Source organism: Diaphorina citri, unplaced genomic scaffold (assembly GCF_000475195.1).
Source record: "Diaphorina citri unplaced genomic scaffold, Diaci psyllid genome assembly version 1.1 scaffold767, whole genome shotgun sequence".
Taxonomy (NCBI): domain Eukaryota; kingdom Metazoa; phylum Arthropoda; class Insecta; order Hemiptera; family Psyllidae; genus Diaphorina; species Diaphorina citri.
Window position 1 is genome coordinate 119,073 of NW_007378200.1, and position 21,449 is coordinate 140,521.

At 37.3% G+C, this 21,449-nt stretch overlaps 3 protein-coding genes across 3 annotated transcripts; 1 reads left to right on the forward strand and 2 right to left on the reverse strand.

Moving 5' to 3' along the window:
• Window positions 1-4,956: 4,956 nt before the first annotated feature.
• LOC103511919 (mitochondrial dicarboxylate carrier-like) lies at window positions 4,957-13,081 on the reverse strand. Its single transcript, XM_026825535.1, has 9 exons — window positions 12,956-13,081; window positions 10,383-10,465; window positions 10,052-10,124; window positions 9,329-9,507; window positions 8,721-8,853; window positions 7,918-8,130; window positions 7,420-7,527; window positions 5,478-5,714; window positions 4,957-5,085 (listed from the first exon to the last, which is right to left on the reverse strand). The coding sequence occupies exons 1-9, from the start codon at window positions 13,079-13,081 to the stop codon at window positions 4,969-4,971; spliced, it is 1,269 nt and encodes a 422-aa protein (XP_026681336.1). The 3' UTR covers window positions 4,957-4,968.
• Window positions 13,082-16,619: 3,538 nt separating this feature from the next.
• On the reverse strand, window positions 16,620-18,148 carry LOC103511920 (prefoldin subunit 5). Its single transcript, XM_026825536.1, has 3 exons — window positions 17,934-18,148; window positions 16,926-17,047; window positions 16,620-16,836 (listed from the first exon to the last, which is right to left on the reverse strand). The coding sequence occupies exons 1-3, from the start codon at window positions 18,030-18,032 to the stop codon at window positions 16,620-16,622; spliced, it is 438 nt and encodes a 145-aa protein (XP_026681337.1). The 5' UTR covers window positions 18,033-18,148.
• Window positions 18,149-18,522: 374 nt separating this feature from the next.
• On the forward strand, window positions 18,523-21,180 carry LOC103511922 (Golgi SNAP receptor complex member 2). The gene is made up of 5 exons (XM_026825537.1): window positions 18,523-18,859; window positions 19,441-19,580; window positions 19,936-20,214; window positions 20,342-20,352; window positions 20,395-21,180. The coding sequence occupies exons 2-5, from the start codon at window positions 19,447-19,449 to the stop codon at window positions 20,514-20,516; spliced, it is 546 nt and encodes a 181-aa protein (XP_026681338.1). The 5' UTR covers window positions 18,523-18,859; window positions 19,441-19,446; the 3' UTR covers window positions 20,517-21,180.
• The last annotated feature ends 269 nt before the right edge of the window (window positions 21,181-21,449 follow it).

Consider the following 21,449-nt stretch of genomic DNA (forward strand, 5'->3'; position numbering starts at 1 on the left):
GGTCCCATTACATTTCCACCTACATTCAAGTATGACCCAGGCACATGTCATTTCGATACATCTCATAAACAGAGAACTCCCTCCTACACAGATAGAATATTATTCAAGAGTAGACAACGACCCCCTGGTAGTCCTTTAGGTAAGCCGTTTGTTTTTATTTTTTTTTCTCGAATACTTTCTATACCTACCTACCTACCTACCTACTTGTTTCCCCCGAGCTTCCAGAAAATAATATTTCCAGTAATCGAACTTGAAACTCTGGAATAGCCAGCCTAGTTAGCTTAGTTGGTAGTGCGTCTCATTCGGTTAGTTTTGTCTGTACGTCTTTAATTTTATTTTTTTGGTTTGATAAGCTTCTCATTTTGTTTTTCTAACATGTCAACAATTCGATATTCGTTTTATTATTTCCGAATTCTACTCCTTCAGTATTTTGTGTATTTCCTTGAAACATTGCGTTGTTTACCTATGTTGAATTTTTCCCCTTATTCACTTTATTATGCAATGTAAGACCCCTTTTTTTACCATTATAGGTTGTTCTTGTTCCTTTCCCCCCCCCCCCTAATTTTACTAACGCGAATCGAACCCGCGGCCTAGCGCTTACAAGGCAGACGCGCCACCAACCAAGCTGACTAGGCTGGCTAAAATAAAACATTAAACATGAAAGTAGAAAAGTTAAATTCCGTTTAGAAATACGATACTGTCCTATTACAAGTGCTCACTTGTTTACCTACCTAATGTTTCTAGCATATTCCCTAACTACTTTATGTACCTACAATAATTCCACACCTCACTACTTAACCATTAAAATAAATATGTATATACATCTCAATTCTGTCTACAGTCTAAAACAGTAGAACAGCTCAGGTGACTAGATTGCACCAGAAAACAAAGTCATTAAACATGAAAGTAGAAAAGTTAAATTCCGTTTAGAAATACGATACTGTCCTATTACAATTGCCCACTTGTTTACCTACCTAATGTTTCTAGCATATTTATGTACCTACAATAATTCCACACCTCACTACTTAACCAATAGAATAAATAAAATAAATATGTATATACATCTCAATTCTGTCTACAGTCTAAAACAGTAGAACAGCTCAGGTGACTAGATTGCACCAGAAAACAAAACAATACTTTCCTATTCCTCTAATACGATAAGGAAAGAAAAGCATAACTATCAATAATTATTGAAAATCTACATGAAACCAAACTAAAATACTGGATCAAGAACATAATTATTTGGTTCTGTTGAAAGAAGGGAGGAGGAGGAGGAGTAGAAGACGAAGGGGGTCAAGAAGAGATGGAAAGTAAAAGGAAAGAGAAGTGTAGGTATTGGTAGGAATGTGGTTGGGCCGTGGAGAGCTCAAAATTAAAATGTTTCTCATTGATATTCATGAAAGAGGAGCAGTTAAAGTAGCTTGAAAATTCAATAACAATATTAATTTGACCTAAACCCACACAGCAAATGACTAAAATATAAAGGCACTTAGCAATATTCTACACAAAAAGAAAATAATATTAGGACAAGGAGGAAAAAATAGGATTGGAATAAAAGCCATATAACTTAAAGAAAAGCTTAGGTTGTGGTTATGTTATGGGTTAGGACAGGGTTGTCCAACCTTAGGGCACCCGAGGGCCGCAAGAGACCAAGGTAGAGAGTTGGCGGGCCGCAAAAACATCAATAATTGAAAATCTACATGCAACCAAACTAAAATACTGGATCAAGAACATAATTATTTGGTTCTGTTGAAAGAAGGGAGGAGGAGGAGGAGGAGTAGAAGAAGACGAAGGAGGTCAAGAAGAGATAGAAAGTAAAAGGAAAGAGAAGTCTAGGTAGGTGTTGGTAGGAATGTGGTTGGGCCGTGGAGAGCTCAAAATTAAAATAAAAGGAAAAAAATGTTTCTCATTGATATTCATGAAACAGGAGCACTTAAAGTAGCTTGAAAATTCAATAACAATATTTGACCTAAACCCACACAGTAGAAGCATGTAAAATTTATGGGAAGCCTGGATAGCAAATGACTAAAATATAAAGGCACTTAGCAATATTCTACACAAAAAGAAAATAATTAGGACAAGGAGGAAAAAATAGGATTGGAATAAAACCCATATAACGTAAAGAAAAGCTTAGGTTGTGGTTATGTTATGGGTTAGGATATGCTTGGATAGATTATTTTTCTCTTTTTGTATCCAAGCATAGCCTAACCCAGCACATAACCACAACCTAATGACTAAAAGCACAGGTGTGAACTCAATCAATATTGAGAGCTTTATTCAGGATGGCCATAGGAACATATTACTCAAGACATATCAATACAAATGGCTGGATTTTATACTGTTTTTATATCCTCCTCACGCCCGAAAGTACAAAGTGCTCTGTAGTGCTAGACAGCCGATGTGCACACGTGTGTACTTCAAGGCTGTAGAGCTAACTCTGACTTTGAGGACTTTGAGGAGTCCCAAGAATATGGAGACTTCTGCTCAAACGTTCTAGAAGAACAGGACAGGGCTAGCAGTGAAGAAGAGTTAGATAGAGTAGCAGTGAGATGTCATGTTCAGAATGGATCACCACCTCCCTCTGTAGTTCCTGTACCCCAACCAAATTTGGTGTCCTGTCACCCTTTTCATTTTGTTTGTTTATTTTTTGTTTTTCTGAGTTACCTATTTTTATCTTGAAATTTTCATTTTTGTCTCCAAACAATTGAACATATTGTGACTGGAGTAGGACCTACACTATAGTGGGATTCAAGCTTTACACTAGTTTTACAGCTTTCAAGTTCATTACCCCTCCATACACAATAGAACTATTAGCTTGAAATCCGATAGCCTGTGATTTCCAAGATGTGTATTACAAGTGCTTCATAACTGCCTTCACACCATCCTATCCTCTAGTGTTAACAGGAGGGCGTGGGTTCAATCCCTGTCGTTAAATTTATTATTTAAGCCAAGAGTGACTTTTGTATTGAATGTGTGTTTAAAAAGCTTGTCCTGTGAGTGGCTTTCTAAAAGTTGCTGATTTGCTTTGGAAAAGCTTATGTACTAACTCATATTTATTTATTTTTTATGTCATTAAATAATATTGTTGATCACACATTGCCGTGATGCTTAGCGTGTAATCAAATAAATAAATAAAAATAATATTGTTGAGGAAAGAAGACATTTTTTAGATAGGCTGTCGTTAAATTTATTATTTAAGCCAAGAGTGACTTTTGTATTGAATGTGTGTTTAAAAAGCTTGTCCTGTGAGTGGCTTTCTAAAAGTTGCTGATTTGCTTTGGAAAAGCTTATGTACCTACTAACTCATTTTTATTTATTTTTTATGTCATTAAATAATATTGTTGAGGAAAGAAGACATTTTTTAGATAGGCCATTTTTTCATGTGTAAACTAGTAAAGTATAGTAGAGCTTAGTGTATGTCAATATAGTGATCCACATACCAAGACAGGGTTATAAGGTGTGTAGAATCCGTCGAGAAACCGGATATAATCGCGGTATAAGATAGGTCTCGTATCGCGATTCTACCCCAAGGTTAGACCGAGTTACTACACCATCTAATCCTGTTTGTTTGTACCATAATATTAGTACTACTTAGGTAGGTACTTGATCATATTACTATTTACTGTTGGGAATTTATTTTGGTAGCTTTATTCAACGAGGTAGGTACCTATTAACCGAGGTGACATTAAACAAGACTTGCCTCAAATATTTTCATAACAGAAATACCTGTCTTGACAGTCTAAATTTTGATAATGGCTTACCTTATTTTATAGTTGACTAGGGTTCTTAGTTGGGGATTATTATTTATACCGACTCGAGTTTCGCCTCACTCGTAGGCTTTTTCAAGATGACTCATCTTGAAAAAGCCTAAATAATAATCCCCCCGAGTCGGTGTAAATAATAATCCCCAACTAAGAACCCTAGTCAACTATAAAATAAGGTAAGCCATTTTCTAATTTGGGTGTCTAATATGAATCTAATTAATAATAATTCCCCTAAATTTTGATGTTGTTTTTTTTATTTTATTGTGTTATTATTGTTTTATTTTATGTTCTACCTTAAGTAAGACCCTTTTATATTTTTTGTTTATTATATTTTCGTCACTCAGTGCACATTTTGTTTCAATTATGTATTATATCTACCTTTTTTTCCCCTAGTCCTAAATTTAAAGTCCGTTTAAGGTAGATCTCTGGAAAAATGATGAACGATGCCGTGTTTTTATTTCTCTTGGAATGTAAAGTGTCAAATCTATGCAATAGTAATGACAATCAATTAAGTTCGCGATTTATGTAAAAGATCATACTTGGCACAGAGTACAAGGTGATTAATAGTTTATACAGCTACATATACTCTACTATACAGTCCCAACAAATATACAATTAGGTACATGATAATTATCTTGATATTCTAAGTACCAAACTTGAAGACAAAAGAACAAACAAAAAAGTTGGAACTCCTAAATGAGCTAATCGACGAAATGTAAGTTTTTGGGGAGAGGGAAAAGTTCGTCTCAGCTTGAGTAGTACTGGAACCTTAAGTACATAATACAGTGTACTTTGATAAATTTTATCTTTGGTTTTTATATCAAGCGTGCTGGGAGGCGCGCGAACGTCAAGAGTTCGAAGTGCCGCCCCGGGCTATATTAACACGAAATAGAGTTTCAAGGTTTTCCGGTAGCCCATAACAACAACAATAATACATATATAATAGGTAACCAGTCATTTCCCAATTTTGACAATTTGGACCGATTGCAATAATTTCTCGTTACAAGTATAACTTCACTATTACTGTACTAATACAAAGTAAAAACTGCACACAAAAAACACACTACACATTCTCCGAGAAATTCTCATCTACTCTTCATGTTTTCCCCCGAAACCTAATCGGTTCGTGTTTGTTCGAAGTCAGAGCTTATCACAATTATTTGCCCAGGGCAAGACTCGAACCCAGAGACCCTCGAGTGAGAGGTCATTTGGTTTGTGGACTTTCTTCCTTGATGAAACCAAAGTTGAGTCTGAGTTGTTCAAGGAACACGAATGTTAGAATAGTTTGCGGTGCTAGGCGCACGAATGCGGGGAAGTAGCCCTGTGAAGAAATCAAACAAAAATTAATATTAAAGTACACACATTTTCTCTCTCTTAAAAAATTTTGCCTGCGGCGCGGATATGCAAGTGCTTTTATTGCATCCAATTTTCTTATTGGACATATCGCCTGCGGCGCTAAATCTTTTGCATTTGTCAGCCTTTTGCTTTTCGTTTTCTAACTAGGGCGGATAACCAAAGAAGTAATTAAGACTGGATGGAAATCGCACAGGATAGAGGGGAGTGGAAAGGTCCTGGGACCACGCAGTCTTAAGGTGTGTCCACACTCCACAGATAGTCGACTTAACAGCCCACACTGCCTCGACAACAAAGATCCACCTCGTCGATCGACGGACGTAACGTTTACCCGGCGCGGCGGTAAGATATACAACTTACCTTGAAGAATCCAGCGGGTCCCAATTTGGCAGTATAGGTGACCAGGGCCCACATACTGTTGAACTGGCCCGGGGTCGCATTCATGGCCCGCGTTTTGAGAACATCCAGTGGTTGTGTCATGGTGGTTGCTATTGCGCCTGCTGTGAGTGAGGATAGGAAGTGAGTGGTGGCATTATCCTCAAAGTAAGGAGTACTCAGGAGACCTAGCTTCACCTGGATCACATTGGGCCTCTGGCACTACAAACTCGAAGTACACGGGTGTGTACATTGGGCGTCAGGAGGATATACCAACCATTTTACTTTTTATAAAGCACCATGGAATGTAAATGTGAATAAATCCCTAATTTCATCTGTAACTATTGTATTGTTAGTTGCATTTTGCATAACAGTTCATAATAATAATAACAAGCTACTTTAATTTTAAATATAAGTAAAGTAAAAATGAACCTAACTGTCTATGTCTGACAGGTAATATTGAGAAAATTCTGACAATCGCTAACAACAATTTAAAAAGTTATCTCTAACCTCCTGATGCAGGATAAATAGTTACAATATAAACCCTTCTAAATATTAAGGGCACAATATTACTAATCTATACCGCTACCTACTTAATATAGTAGATAATTAGATATTCAATATAATAGGTATTCAAAAGTATTGCAAGTATTGGAAAAGCGTTAGGCTACGTAAGCACAATAAAATATCATAATCATAATACTTCAATGACCGAGACCCCTGGATTACAAATCCATTAGAACCAACGAATAAACAGGTTCTAATTCCAACTGAATATAATTCATATATTTAATTTGATTAAAATTATCATAATATATGATTGTGCATAAAAAGAAACATTTCCAGAAAACAACATCACATTAGGTTCTAATTCCAATAATTTGCGAAATACTAGGTAAATATTTGCATTTTACACAGTCATGGAAATTTTGAAAATATCTGTCCCCAGACGAGATTCTAAACCCAGCACTTCCGAGTCGAGAGTCAGTAAGCCTGACCACTCATAGGAAATATCTTGCTCACTGTCCCATTCATACAATACATAGGATATTCTCATAGACATAGAACTTTATTCAGAGGTCTACGGAACCCAGCACTCATAGGAAATATCTTGCTCACTGTCCCATTCATACAATACATAGGATATTCTCATAGACATAGAACTTTATTCAGAGGTCTACGGTCTAACTTTGGCATGAAACCTGTATTACCTATGCAAGCGTCTATGATACATACTTGGCACAGAGTGCAAGGTGATTAATAGTTTATACAGCTACATATACCCTACTATACAGTCCCAACAAATATATAATTAGGTACATGATAAATTCTCTTGATATTCTAAGTAAAGTACCAAACTTGAAGACAAAAGAACAAACTTATAGTTTGTAACAATAAAAGTTGGAACTCCTAAATGAGCTAATCGACGAAATGTAAGTTTTTAGGGAGAGGGAAAAATTCGTCTCAGCTTGAGTAGTACTGGAACCTTAAGTACATAATACAGTGTACTTTGATAAATTTTATCTTTGGTTTTTATATCAAGCGTGCTGGGAGGCGCGCGAACGTCAAGAGTTCGAAATGCCGCCTATATTAACACGAAATAGAGTTTCAAGGTTTTCCGGTAGCCTATAACAACAACAATAATACATATATAATAGGTAACCAGTCATTTCCCAATCTTGACAGTTTGGACCGATTGCAATAATTTCTCGTTACTAGTATAACTTCACTATAACTGCACTAATACAAAGTAAAAACTGCACACACAAAAAACACACTACACATTCTCCGAGAAATTCTCATCTACTCTTCATGTTTTCCCCCGAAACCTAATCGGTTCGTGTTTGTTCGAAGTCAGAGCTTATCACAATTATTTGCCCAGGGCAAGACTCGAACCCAGAGACCCTCGAGTGAGAGGTCATTTGGTTTGTGGACTTTCTTCCTTGATGAAACCAAAGTTGAGTCTGAGTTGTTCAAGGAACACGAATGTTAGAATAGTTTGCGGTGCTAGGCGCACGAATGCGGGGAAGTAGCCCTGTGAAGAAATCAAACAAAAATTAATATTAAAGTACACACATTTTCTCTCTCTTAAAAAATTTTGCCTGCGGCGCGGATATGCAAGTGCTTTTATTGCATCCAATTTTCTTATTGGACATATCGCCTGCGGCGCTAAATCTTTTGCATTTGTCAGCCTTTTGCTTTTCGTTTTCTAACTAGGGCGGATAACCAAAGAAGTAATTAAGACTGGATGGAAATCGCACAGGATAGAGGGGAGTGGAAAGAGCTGTTTCCTGGAGGTCCTGGGACCACGCAGTCTTAAGGTGATGTCGACTCAACAGCCCACACTGCCTCGACAACAAAGATCCACCTCGTCGATCGACGGATGTAACGTTTACCCGGCGCGGCGGTAAGATATACAACTTACCTTGAAGAATCCAGCGGGTCCCAATTTGGCAGTATAGGTGACCAGGGCCCACATACTGTTGAACTGGCCCGGGGTCGCATTCATGGCCCGCGTTTTGAGAACATCCAGTGGTTGTGTCATGGTGGTTGCTATTGCGCCTGCTGTGAGTGAGGATAGGAAGTGAGTGGTGGCATTATCCTCAAAGTAAGGAGTACTCAGGAGACCTAGCTTCACCTGGGAAGAACAACATAATTAGGCTGTGTTCGTTATGGACACCAAAGCTAAAACTCGGGATTGTGGAAAAAAAACGAGAGAGCAAGAGAGAGAGAGAGAAAGTCAGCCGTTTTGAGAACGAACCTTATCTGTTGAGGAAAAAGTTTCGCCCCGGGCGGAAATCCAACCCATAAAATTTCCTTGCAAAAGGCTACACAAATGTAGACGAAACTCGAGTCGGAAGTTAAAGTCAACAAGTATTCAACCAAAATACAACGGTAAGAATAATAACTAAAGACCTTAACAGATATACAGTGACTTTTACCCCATATCAAAATAAAGTACCTCAATAACCTTAATTTGTAATTTTTAGACAGAAGCTGTGGAGGTAAAGGGACTTTACAGTCTCATTCTAGCAGTATACAATAAACAAACAAACCTGATCATAGAAGGATAGTTGGCCTACTGTCATGAGTATAGCTCTGCTGGTTGCTGTAGAAGCACCTGCATATACAAAGTACCTCAATAACCTTAATTTGTAATTTTTAGACAGAAGCTGTGGAGGTAAAGGGACTTTTCATTCTACATTCTAGCAGTATAAACAAACAAACCTGATCATAGAAGGATAGTTGGCCTACTGTCATGAGTATAGCTCTGCTGGTTGCTGTGGAGGCACCTGCATATAATCTCTTGAATCCTTCTTCCTTGTAAACTCGGATCATTCCATCAATAGCATGCTTGTAACTGTTGAAACAACACATAATAATGTAAGTTGTAGGTAGTAGTTTCCAATACAGAGATTTATTGAGCTGATATGCTGATAATCTACTTATTTATGTTAAATTGTCCTCTCAAGGCTGAGTGCACCCTGAACTCCTGGCAAAGAGCAGAAAAAAAATTCGACCCCGCCGGTAATCAAATCCGGGACCTTCGGTGTGCAAGTCTAGAGTGATACCCACTCGGGCACGGAGGTTGCTAAACGAATAAACCATTTGTGTGTGAACCTTATGTAACCATGTCGCTAGCTATTCCCGACCACACTCACTACTCAGTACTACTCAGGCTGTGGTTGAGGTTGAGGTCAATGTGAGAAGACAGGTAGTCTGTCGCCGATTGAAGGGTAAAACCTACGTGGTACAAGGACTATAACTATTGAAAAATACACCAAAAAACCCCCTGGAAAATAACACTATGCTCCTCGGAAACAATGTGCACTTACTTCCTCCGTTGTTCCGGTGGTAGCTTGACATCATTCTGCATGCGTACATTGACCATATCAGCCGGGGTTCCCACTAGACCACCACAAGCACCGGCTATGGACGCCAGGGCTACACGTTGATAGAACGGAATAGCACCACTAGGATCTGTAGACCAGGACACGAGCGCTTGCTTACCGACCTGGGGAAGACGAGATCAATAGACTGATTCAGTGGACAAATATTGGACTTGGACATAAATATTGAGTGATTGACTAATTAAGATTATCAAGCCAAACTAATTAGCTTGTAGGGTAGCGCGCCTGTGTTGTAAGTACTAGGTCGCGAGTTCAATTTTGTAAACGCTAGGTCGCGAAATCGATTCTCACCCGGAGCGAACAGTCTGACTCAAAATGAAAATGGCAACCCCTCAGTATATTACCTCATAGATTCCAAACATATTGTGTGATTGACTAATTAAGATTATCAAGTCAACCTAATTAGCTTGTAGGGTAGCGCGTAGCGCGCCTGTGTTGTAAGTACCTACTAGGTCGCGAGTTCAATTTTGTAAACGCTAAGTCGCGAAATCGATTCTCACCCGGAGCGAACAGTCTGACTCAAAATGAAAATGGCAACCCCTCAGTATATTACCTCATAGATTCCAAATCTGACAGTAGAATAGGATAGTTGTCTACATAGTGAGGCTGATATACCACTATACAATGTGAGTACTCCTTGTATATTACCTCATAGATTCCAAATCTGACAGTAGAATAGGATAGTTGTCTACATAGCGAGGCTGATATACCACTATACAATGTGAGTACTCCTTGTATATTACCTCATAGATTCCAAATCTGACAGTAGAATAGGATAGTTGTCTATCTCTCTGATTGATTCTGTGCAGGCTGCTTTCTGTCGACGTCTCTTTTTCAAGCTGAATGGCTTCTACTTCTTGTATACCCTAATCCAATCTCGTACAGGGACTTACGTGAGCATTTGTGCTTGCCATCCATCGAGTCTAGACATAAACTTATACAACTTCAATTCCTGCATAAAGTCATTCATGGCAGTATAGCGAGTACTCCTTGCTCACTCAGGATCTTGGTTGTAAGTCGAATGATAGAGAGTTTGCCTTCTTGCTGAGTTTGAAGATGAACCTGGGGAATGAGAAGGAACAAAATTAACAAATGAAAAACTATCTTATTGTTCTAAAATAATAATAAAAAATCTGGTGTGAACATCACACGACTTTCCTTATCCTATTGAATGATGCTTATTTGAGTGTTCTTTTACCCTAACTTATCGTGTTCCCTGTACGAGAATTAGAAGCAATGAACTCTATGATTATTTTGCTATACCTCGCTCCACACACTCCAATCTCCAATCTGTCTCCGATCTATAGAGCTATTACTGAATCTTATATTATAAGAACGAGATCCATTCACAGTTCACAGTTCACGTTTCACATTTCATAGTTCACACACTGATCGCTCTATCTCGAGTTTTTTTTTGGTTTTTTGGCTTTCTGGTTTTTTGGACAAAATTTGCACCACCATTTTCGTGATCCTGGTAAAAAGACCTTTAATTTGATATATAGGTCGACCTTTACAATAGAGAATATCTCTAACCGTTTTGTCGCTATAGCTGAAAACCGCCAAAAAAAAACGGTCGAAATCTGTCCAAAAGCGGTAAAATGCCGCCAACCGTTGCACCGGTATTAACCTAAAGTTTCGTGTCGCATCCTTGTCACATTAGACAGCTACATACCAAATTTCAAGTCTCTAGCTCTTACTCTTACCGTTCTCGAGATATTTTGTTTACAGACAGACAGACACACAGACAGACACACACACGGACCAATGGCTGAAACTTTGTATTGAAGGACGGACTAAAAATCTGGAAGATACGTTGCGCGTGGTCGGTATCCGGATGTGTAATCGCGTGTTGCTGACTTTTGAGTTAGATAAATGTGAGTAGGCTACTAGGGTACTAGGGTATTGAAACCTTGCTAGTTATACAGTGACGTTAAACCTCTTGGCTTTTTTACTTTCCTTATCCTAAAGAAACGTTGCGCGTGGTCGGTAGCCGGATGTGTAATCACGTGTTGCTGACTTTTGAGTTAGATGAATGTGAGTAGGCTACTAGGGTACTAGGCTATTGAAACCTTGCTAGTTATACAGTGACGTTAAACCTCTTGGCTTTTTTACTTTCCTTATCCTATAGGAAGGAAAGTAATGTAATCGGGTCAAATTTTCGATGGTCAGTTTTTAGTGCCAAAACACGTTTTGAGGTCCCTAGAGCCTAAATACAAAGTTTCAGCCATTGGTCCGTGTGTCTGTCTGTTAACAAAATATCTCGAGAACGGTAAGAGCTAGAAACTTGAAATTTGGTATGTAGCCATTGGTCCGTGTGTCTGTCTGTCCTTCTGTCTGTCTGTCTGTCTGTCTGTAAACAAATTATCTCGGGAACGGTATGAGCTAGAGACTTGAAATTTGGTATGTAGTTCACAAATGTGACAAGGATTAAACACAAAACGTTTGGTTGAGATAGGTGCTGCGCTTGGCGGTATTTTGACCGCTTTTGAACAGATTTCAACCGTTTTTTTGGCGGTTTTCAGCTATACCGACTAAAGGGTTAAAGATAGTGTAAAAGTATTGTAAAAGGGTAAAAGAACACTCAAATAAGCATCATTCAATAGGATAAGGAAAGTCGTGTGACGTTCACATCAGATATACAGCTACCACTTGCAACTACAGACTTCTATAGAACTTCAAGGGATAGTAGGTTTTTCGTTAAAATCAGCATCATTAACCCCCGGGGGCCTCAAAGTGAAATTAAACTTGAACGAACCAAGTTTAAACTTTGTGGACCCGGCCATCATCAGTAGTTATAGAAGATTTCTACTCTACACTAGAAATAGTACCGAATGAATTCATCCAAGTTACAAAATTTTTCCTTTCCCCTTTAATTTGTCTGTATGTATGTTTGTTTCAACATCACTATCAAAACCAAACACTCTAATCTAATGTCCTGAACATAAACAAAAAAGACTTTCATCTATTCAGACTTTGTTTACACAGATGATGTCACAGTCGCACATTATTTGAACCTAACATTACTAGATTTCTCCATCCTTGAAGTCCCAGCTGTTCTTGTATGCTGGTGGTTTTTCCTCCACATAGAGATGAAAAAAAATCATGAATGATAAAAATAATAATAAAAACTCAATGATGAATACATACCTATTTGACACTCATATTCAGCAGAAGAAAATACCTTCATCCTTCTTCCTACATAATAAACAATGTTTCCATTAAGTCAGTCTCAAACAAAAAAGATCTAGGAGTAACCTTTTCTCAAAATGTGTCTTTTAATCCTCATATAGCAAACATTGTTCAATCAGCCTTCAGAACCCTAGGATTCATCATGAGAACTTTACAACCTACTGACGATCCTGAATCTTACCTCCTCCTTTTCCAATCTCTTGTCCTTTCCAAACTTATCTATGCATCTGTAGTCTGGATGCCAAGCACCAAATCATCTCTCTGATTGATTCTGTGCAGGCTGCTTTCTGTCGACGTCTCTTTTTCAAGCTGAATGGCTTCTACTTCTTGTATACCCTAATCCAATCTCGTACAGGGACTTACGTGAGCATTTGTGCTTGCCATATCCAGGGTAAGCATATATTCTTTTGCCAGTAGCTTGAATGGTAGCCGGCTCTGAAGAACTCTCAACTCGGTTGGAAGCTGATTCCACAATTGTGCAGCATTCATGCGGTGAAGCTCTTACCCATGAAATCAGTGTGATGGAGTGGAATGTCAAGTACCTAGATGTTGTGAACGTGTATGATGAGAATGTTGACTATGTAATGAATGAAATGAAGAATGAAGGTATGATGGCACTGACTCTTTGTTCAAAGTTTTCCACAACAGACATAAGGTCTGGAGCTCCAGTCTTTTCTCAACAGTCAACCACATTAGGGATCTTCTAGGGTCAGAAACATGGTCATATTTCCTCAACCCGAAGATATAACGTAGGTACACAAGCATTTTTGTAAGTTTGAAGTCATTGAATTCATAGAATATTTAATAGGTTAGGTTTCCACACAACATAAAATGGTAATCTAACTGGATAGATTTTTCTAACTGCATTTGAAAACTACACCCTGTAAGTAGTGCCAAATATTTTTTGTCAATATTGTTACATAATGTTAACAATGAACAAGTTATCTCTGACATAGGTACAAGTACCAATAGGTATTATTTTCCAGTCTTTTCTCAACAGTCAACCACATTAGGGATCTTCTAGGGTCAACATGGTCATATTTCCTCAACCCGAAGATATAACGTAGGTACACAAGCATTTTTGTAAGTTTGAAGTCATTGAATTCATAGAATATTAAGACGTAAAAAAATGAAACCTTTTCGAAATATAAAAAAAAAATCGTGTAAGTAGGTACTCCCTACGTGTATCCGATATACCTACACTTGGGAGACTAAACCTTTATTACATTTAGGTATTAGAACTAGGTAGGTAGGAATAAGCCACAAACGTCAAAGTAGAAAGTTCTACCTATAATAATTGTATTTACGTGCAAGGTAGGTAGTAGGTATACCTACTCTACATAAATATTCCAATACTTTGATGGTATCTAACCTTTGAAATGTCTAAACTACCTAACAACGCAACGTAGAATTCGTAGAAATTGAACTTTATTATGATATCAAAAATAATAATAATAATAATAGTGCTTGTTTATACTGCTCGAATGGGATTGAAGAGTTCCTTTATCACAGCAGTACCTAGGCTAGGTAGGTACTACTATTAGATTTTGCTGGGTTCTTTTTTTAATGTTCGTCGTTTTCCTACCCAGTAATGAAATTAGAGATTGGAAAAAAAGTTGATTTACGCGTTAAAAACACAGTCCTTCCACGTTACTAAATAACCTAATTTCGCATTTTAAGAAAGAAATGTTGGTAAAATTAATTCTTTGTATACTAAATTAATTCATCACTAGAGTTTTTTTTATTTATTTTAATGTATTATGAAAATCACTAGAGTTGAATCAGTTATTCTTAAGCACAAAACTGATTGAATTCCAAATAATTCCAATCACCCGTGATTCCTGTCTCCTCTATATCACTGCAATGCACAGCACAAACTAAGACAAGGAGGTATAAGGACTAAGACAGTATAATTTCTAATCACACAAGCACTTCCAGTGGTATTCATACTAATGGTAGACCATTAAACGACAATCTAAAATAAAATAAACGCACTACGTATATATAAAAAATGTTCCACGCAGTATACTCGTATGTTTGCATATGGAACATTAAACGACAATCTAAAATAAAATAAACGCACTACGTATATATAAAAAATGTTCCACGCAGTATACTCGTATGTTTGCATATGGAACATATATAGGAACAGTAAAAACAAACAATACTTGGCGTGAGGAAAGGAAAAGTCATACTAGCTATAAATAGTACCGAATGAATTCATCCAAGTTACACAATTTTTCCTTCCCCCTTTAATTTGTCTGTATGTATGTTTGTTTCAACATCACTATCAAAACCAAACACTCTAATTCTAATCTAATGTCCTGAACATAAACAAAAAAGACTTTTTCATCTATTCAGACTTTGTTTACACAGATGATGTCACAGTCGCACATTATTTGAACCTACATTACTAGATTTCTCCATCCTTGAAGTCCCAGCTGTTTTTGTATGCTGGTGTTTTTTCCTCCACATAGAGATGAAAAAAAAATCATGAATGATAAAAATAATAATAAAAACTCAATGATGAATACATATTTGATACTCATATTCAGCAGAAGAAAATACCTTCATCCTTCTTCCTACATAATAAACAATGTTTCCATTAAGTTAGTCTGAAACAAAAAAGATCTAGGAGTAAACATTGTTCAATCAGCCTTCAGAACCCTAGGATTCATCATGAGAACTTTACAACCTACTGACGATCCTGAATCTTACCTCCTCCTTTTCCAATCTCTTGTTCTTTCCAAACTAATCTATGCATCTGTGGTCTGGATGCCAAGCACCAAATCATCTCTCTGATTGATTCTGTGCAGGCTGCTTTCTGTCGACGTCTCTTTTTCAAGCTATCCAAAATTTCGGGACGCGAATCCGCCAACATAATTGCCAAATCCGCGAACATAATCGCAAAATCCGCGAACAAAATCGCCAAATCCGCGACCATAATCGCCAAAAGCGTGAGCATTTGTGCTTGCCATCCATCGAGTCTAGACACAAACTTATACAACTTCAATTCCTGCATAAAGTCATTCATGGCAGTATAGACTCGATGGATCTGGTGAACGACATTTGCTATCGTGTTCACCCCACTTCTCGGTATATGAGGTAAAGGTATAAGGTAAATTCTCAAGTTCGTTCACTGCAGCTAACACTGAAATGCTGTAAGATATAAAACTTCGTTAAACTAAAGAGGAAATCACTTCACCACGGCTAAAACTAGGCTTGCCAAATATCCAAAATGTCGAATGAGGAAATCACTTCACCACGGCTAAAATTAGGCTTGCCAAATATCCAAAATGTCGGGACGCGAATCCGCGAACATAATTGCCAAATCCGCGAACATAATCGCAAAATCCGCGAACAAAATCGCCAAATCCGCGACCATAAATAACCAATACCACTCAGATGCCACGGATATAGACCTATCTGCCTCGGTGGTGTAGTGGTCAAGGCGCTCGCCTGGTAAACAGGAGGGCATGGGTTCAATCCCAGCTGAGGTATGGAATTTTATCCTCAATATAATTTGAGAATTTGACCACAATAATAGTAGTAGCCTACTGCTGGAGAGTTATGGCGGGAAACAGATACACTAAATGCAAAATTGTGAGTTGAAACTTTAAACTTACTTCACTCATTTAATAAGTATGTTTTCTTCTCTATCTAGAAGAAATGTGAGATGAGCTAGGCACTTTGTAAAATAGCCTCTAGTCTGAAAAAAATGTTAAATTGTTCACTTCAAATGAGCACTTGGTAAAATTTTAACAATTAGTAAGTACATAGTAAAAATATAACAATTATTATTAGTACCTATCACTAACTTTGTGAAATGTAGTAACCAATAGATAGAAATGGAGTGGTACCTACAGTAAATTGTAGGTACCTGATAAATAAATTTGAATAGTGGAAGTAAGCATGTAGCTGATAGCTGAGTGAAGTAACAGCTAGTTAACATTAGCAAATAAAAAATAAAATAAATACCTACTTGTAGATAATACCCTCTATAACTTTGTAATGAAAGAAAAGGAGTTTACGAGTTGAAAATGATAAGTGAACAAAATATTAGAATGTATAATAGAAATATGAATTGTAGTTTTTCCATTTGTTGTGTGACAAATGCTACTCTCCTTTTGAAGTAATCTTGTGCATCGGGTATACTTTTCTCCACATAGAATCCTGTTCCAATATCAATAACAACTTTATCAGCATCAGCAATTTTGCCTTCAACATACATGGAGTCTGTCAATGGAACCATTATTGGGTTGCCCTGAGATGATGGTGTGATTTTGTCTAAACTTTCTTTAGAATCTTGAAATTTGACTTGTGCTCTTTTCAGGGCACCATTATTGGGTTGCCCTGAGATGATGGTGTGATTTTATCTAAACTTTCTTTAGAATCTTGAAATTTGACTTGTGCTCTTTTCAGGGTCTGCAATGAATCTTGCACAACTCCAAGTTCCTAGAAAGAGAAAGAAAGTAGATGGAGATTAAACTTCTCAAAGTGCCACCACACAAAGGCACAGCGCTGGGTAACTCCCTCTTGGTAAAGGCAGTACAATTATGGAACTCACTGCCAGCTGAGGTGCAGTGCTCACCTTCTTTAAATTGCTTCAAAATGAAATTATTAGAGGACTCTAATAATTTCAAATAGGAAAAATCAGTGGTTGGGTGGAAGAGCTCACGTAAGTGAGAACCCTGCCACTTAAAACAAAGCCCTAAAAAAAAAATGTATTTTTTAAAATGGGTAATCTTCACCAATGTCATTCACTATAGGTCTGATTCAGACATTGTGAGCCTAAAGGGTTTCTACAAGTGTTAGACTCGAAGATATAGATTTTCATGGATGAGCAAAAAATGATAAGTGGCAAATTCAGGTTTAAATCAATATTTCTAGTGCTTTTCAAGAGAAATCAAACCATACTGCTCTTCTACCTAAGGCTTGGAAACTTACAGAATCCAACTGGTTCTTCAATTGTGTAAGCTGAGGAAATGCAAGCTTTGTGAGATCAATCTGCTGCATTCCTTCACCTCCGCTTTGATTCACAGACATTGCGGATAGTGCTAGAAGAATATAAGATGTAAATGAAGATTGAAGAAAACTGCAGGAACCGTCAAAAAATTGTCACACTTTCACAGCACCACCACCAAATTTGATATTTTTGAATTTTCGCGCGTCGTATTGTGAGCCTAAAGGGTTTCTACAAGAGTGTTAGACTCAAAAATATAGATTTTCATGGATGAGAAAAAAATGATAAGTGGCAAATTCAGGTTTAAATCAATATTTCTAGTGCTTTTTAAGAGAAATCAAACCATACTGCTCTTCTACCTAAGGCTTGGAAACTTACGGAATCCAACTGGTTCTTCAATTGTGTAAGCTGAGGAAATGCAAGCTTTGTGAGATCAATCTGCTGCATTCCTTCACCTCCGCTTTGATTCACAGACATTGCGGATAGTGCTAGAAGAATATAAAATGAAGAAAACTGCAGGAACCGTCAAAAAATTGTCACACTTTCACAGCACCACCACCAAATTTGATATTTTTGAATTTTCGCGCGTTGTGTTTTGTTGTTTGTTCTCTCTCTAGCGGAAAATTTTCAAACTGTTCAAAGTGCTTTTCGAGAGTGCGTTATGTTCACGTATGTAAACAAACTTTATATGACGATTTGACGTTATCGGATCTGATAAGAAAGAAGAAACAGTGAATTTTCCGAAAATTATAGCTTTTGGACTTAAAATTAGAAGTAGAGCTTAAAGTTCCATCACTATTGAATGATTTTCTTTGTAAAATACTACAGAAAAATCTCTACAAACTTTTCCTAACATTACGTGTTTTGTTGTCTGTTCTCACTCTAGCGGAAAATTTTCAAACTGTTCAAAGTGCTTTTCAAAAGTGCGTTATGTTCACGTATGTAAACAAACTTTATATGACGATTTACAATTTTGACGTTATCGGATCTGATAAGAAAGAAGAAACATTGAATTTTCCGAAAATTATAGCTTTTGGACTTAAATTCAGAAGTAGAGCTTAAAGTTCCATCACTATTGAATGATTTTCTTTGTAAAATACTACAGAAAAATCTCTACAAACTTTTCCTAACATTACATCAGCCTGAAGTTTACTAGAGAGGAGGAGAAGCAACAAGTGCGGAGAACTGTGACTACTCATCAGACTACAAATGTTTGTTTATTCCAACTTCCAACTGATGTACTAGCATCTAGTACCCATCTTTCAGTTCTAGTGAAGACATTTTCTTTTGGGAAAAACCAACAGGTATTGTTTGAACGGGGTATTTTGTTCACTACCTAGAAACTTTGGTTACTTAAGGGTGATGAACGTTTTACCCTCCTTTTGGTGTCAATCCATCCTATTTTCAGCTTAATCTAATGTAGCCTGATGACTAGGATACCAGCAGAACATGATTGATGCCCAGTAGACAGTTGGTCAGCGATTCAGATTCCAAACATGAATAATGTTTCTTTCCTTCAGTGATCCATCAACATACAAAGTCCACATATTAATATCATTCAATATTCTTTACAGGCATGGCAAGCAAGTACGTTACCACTGGACCAACCGTGCCCTCGTTTGAACAGGGTATTTTGTTCACTACCTAGAAACTTTGGTTACTTAAGGGTGATGAACATTTTACCCTCCTTTTGGTGTCAATCCATCCTATTTTCAACTTAATCTAATGTTGCCTGATGAGGACTAGGATACCAGCAGAACATGATTGATGCCCAGTAGACAGTTGGTCAGCAATTCTGATTCCAAACATGAATAATGTTTCTTTCCTTCAGTGATCCATCAACATACAAAGTCCACGTATTAATATCATTCAATATTCTTTACAGGACAAAATGGAAGCCTTATACCATCAGACAAATCGGATGGTTCTGGAAACTCAAGAATATTTCCACAATTTGGACAGGATAGTGGGGAATGAAAATGAAACAGACAAGGAAATCCAAGAGAGACTCAATTCAATATCTAAGTAAGTTAGAAGCTATCCTACACACACTATCATAAGTGTATCTTGAAAACTCACAGTTCAATAATATCACAGAACCAAGACTTCTTTGAAGAGCTGGCTTTCTTTTATCCTGTCTCATATCTAAGTAAGTTAGAAGCTATCCTACACACACTATCATATATCATAAGTGTATCTTGAAAACTCACAGTTCAATAATATCACAGAACCAAGACTTCTTTGAAGAGCTGGCTTTCTTTTATCCTGTCTTTTCTGTTGGATGACAAGACTTCTGTGGTTACATTTCATAAAATAAAATTCAATTTACTGATTTACTCATTTACAAACTTAATTTATGTTACCCACTTCTTTCCTTTAGGAATTGTGAGAAGCTCTCAGTGATGTTATTCAAAGAGCCCCTTGCCAAAAGGCACAATAGTAAACTGAAGTTAGACCAACTCAAATATGATCTGCAGCATCTTCAGGCAGCATTTCGAAATTACCAGTTTGCCAAGCAGAGGAAAAAGCAAGATGAGATTGAACGGGAGCAACTGTTGAGTAGAAGATTTACAGCAACTGATAGTGAAAACACCACAATCCTTATTGATCATAATCTCCAACATCAACAGTCCCTAGTAGTAAGTCAAACTTACTTTTGGTAGTTATAGTTAATAATAAAAAAAAAAAAATACAAGATTAATAAAAGGTTGAGGTGAAATAAAATCTATTTGCTTTTATTAAATAACAACATTTTTGTAACAATGCTGTTGCTTTTAAGCCATAAGTGGGTTGTACTGCCATAGATTTTTTTTTTTTTTTTTTTTTTTCTTTTTAAAAGGGTGTTTATCCAACACTACCATGAGACTAATAGAGAAGCGAGTCAAGGAAGACAAGTACATTCTACTGGGAGGTATGGCTGTAACGTTAGTCATTATATTTATAGTTATTGTGTACTTTTGAAATTACCCATGTGGGAAGATTCGGCCACACAGACTACACTACAGTTGACCAAATCGATTGACATTGCCTGGAACCCATATAAATTATAAATTAGGTACAACAAAATGAATCAGGTGGAATGAAAAAATAGTTTATAGTGTGGGTGCATGCCAATCGACATGACCTGAATTTAGTGTGGACACTGCTTAAGGGTTCTCAATTTTTCAGTGCCCAAGTATTATGTGACGTATTTATGTTTGTTTGAAGTATCACTAGATCCTTAGGTACTTTTTTTACCCCCAGGGGACTGTGTATAGCACGGTTTGAAAACTCATGATCCAGTCACATGGTTAGTCCAGTGGTAACGCCCTTGCTTGTCAGTTAAGATATTCCGGGTTCGATTCTTACTATTAACAAAAACATTACACTCGTATCTCGTGTTGACCCATTACCTAAATGGGACAGATTGTGTTTCGCCCTGACAAGGGAGAGACATACTACGAAATAAGAAACGTATGTGAAATAGTTTCTTAAAAAATTGTCCGCTACCATGATGTTTTGTGGTCATTGCACTCGCTTTGCAACAGGGAAGTCTCAGGTTCGATCCTCTTTTACACATACGGGGTCGGAAATTTGTATTCCTTACTATCACAATCTTACTTTTTCTTCTTTGCCTTTTCCCATGTTCAGATGGGGTCGGCGTTTGTCGTCGGCCTCTCAATCAGCTTTAGAGTGATCGCTTTGAGGCCAACTGGTTTTGGCTAAACAAAATTTTCCGAGTGGGATGCCCTTCGCACTCAACCTTCGCTATTGATATAGCGTGAGGAAATTTGGACTGGTCTACTCCCTGTTTATAGTCCCCTAGCTAGACGCTGATCTACTCTCTGTTTATAGTCCCTCAGCCAGACTAAGTCCCTCAGCCAGACTAACTATCACAATCTTACTAATTTAGGT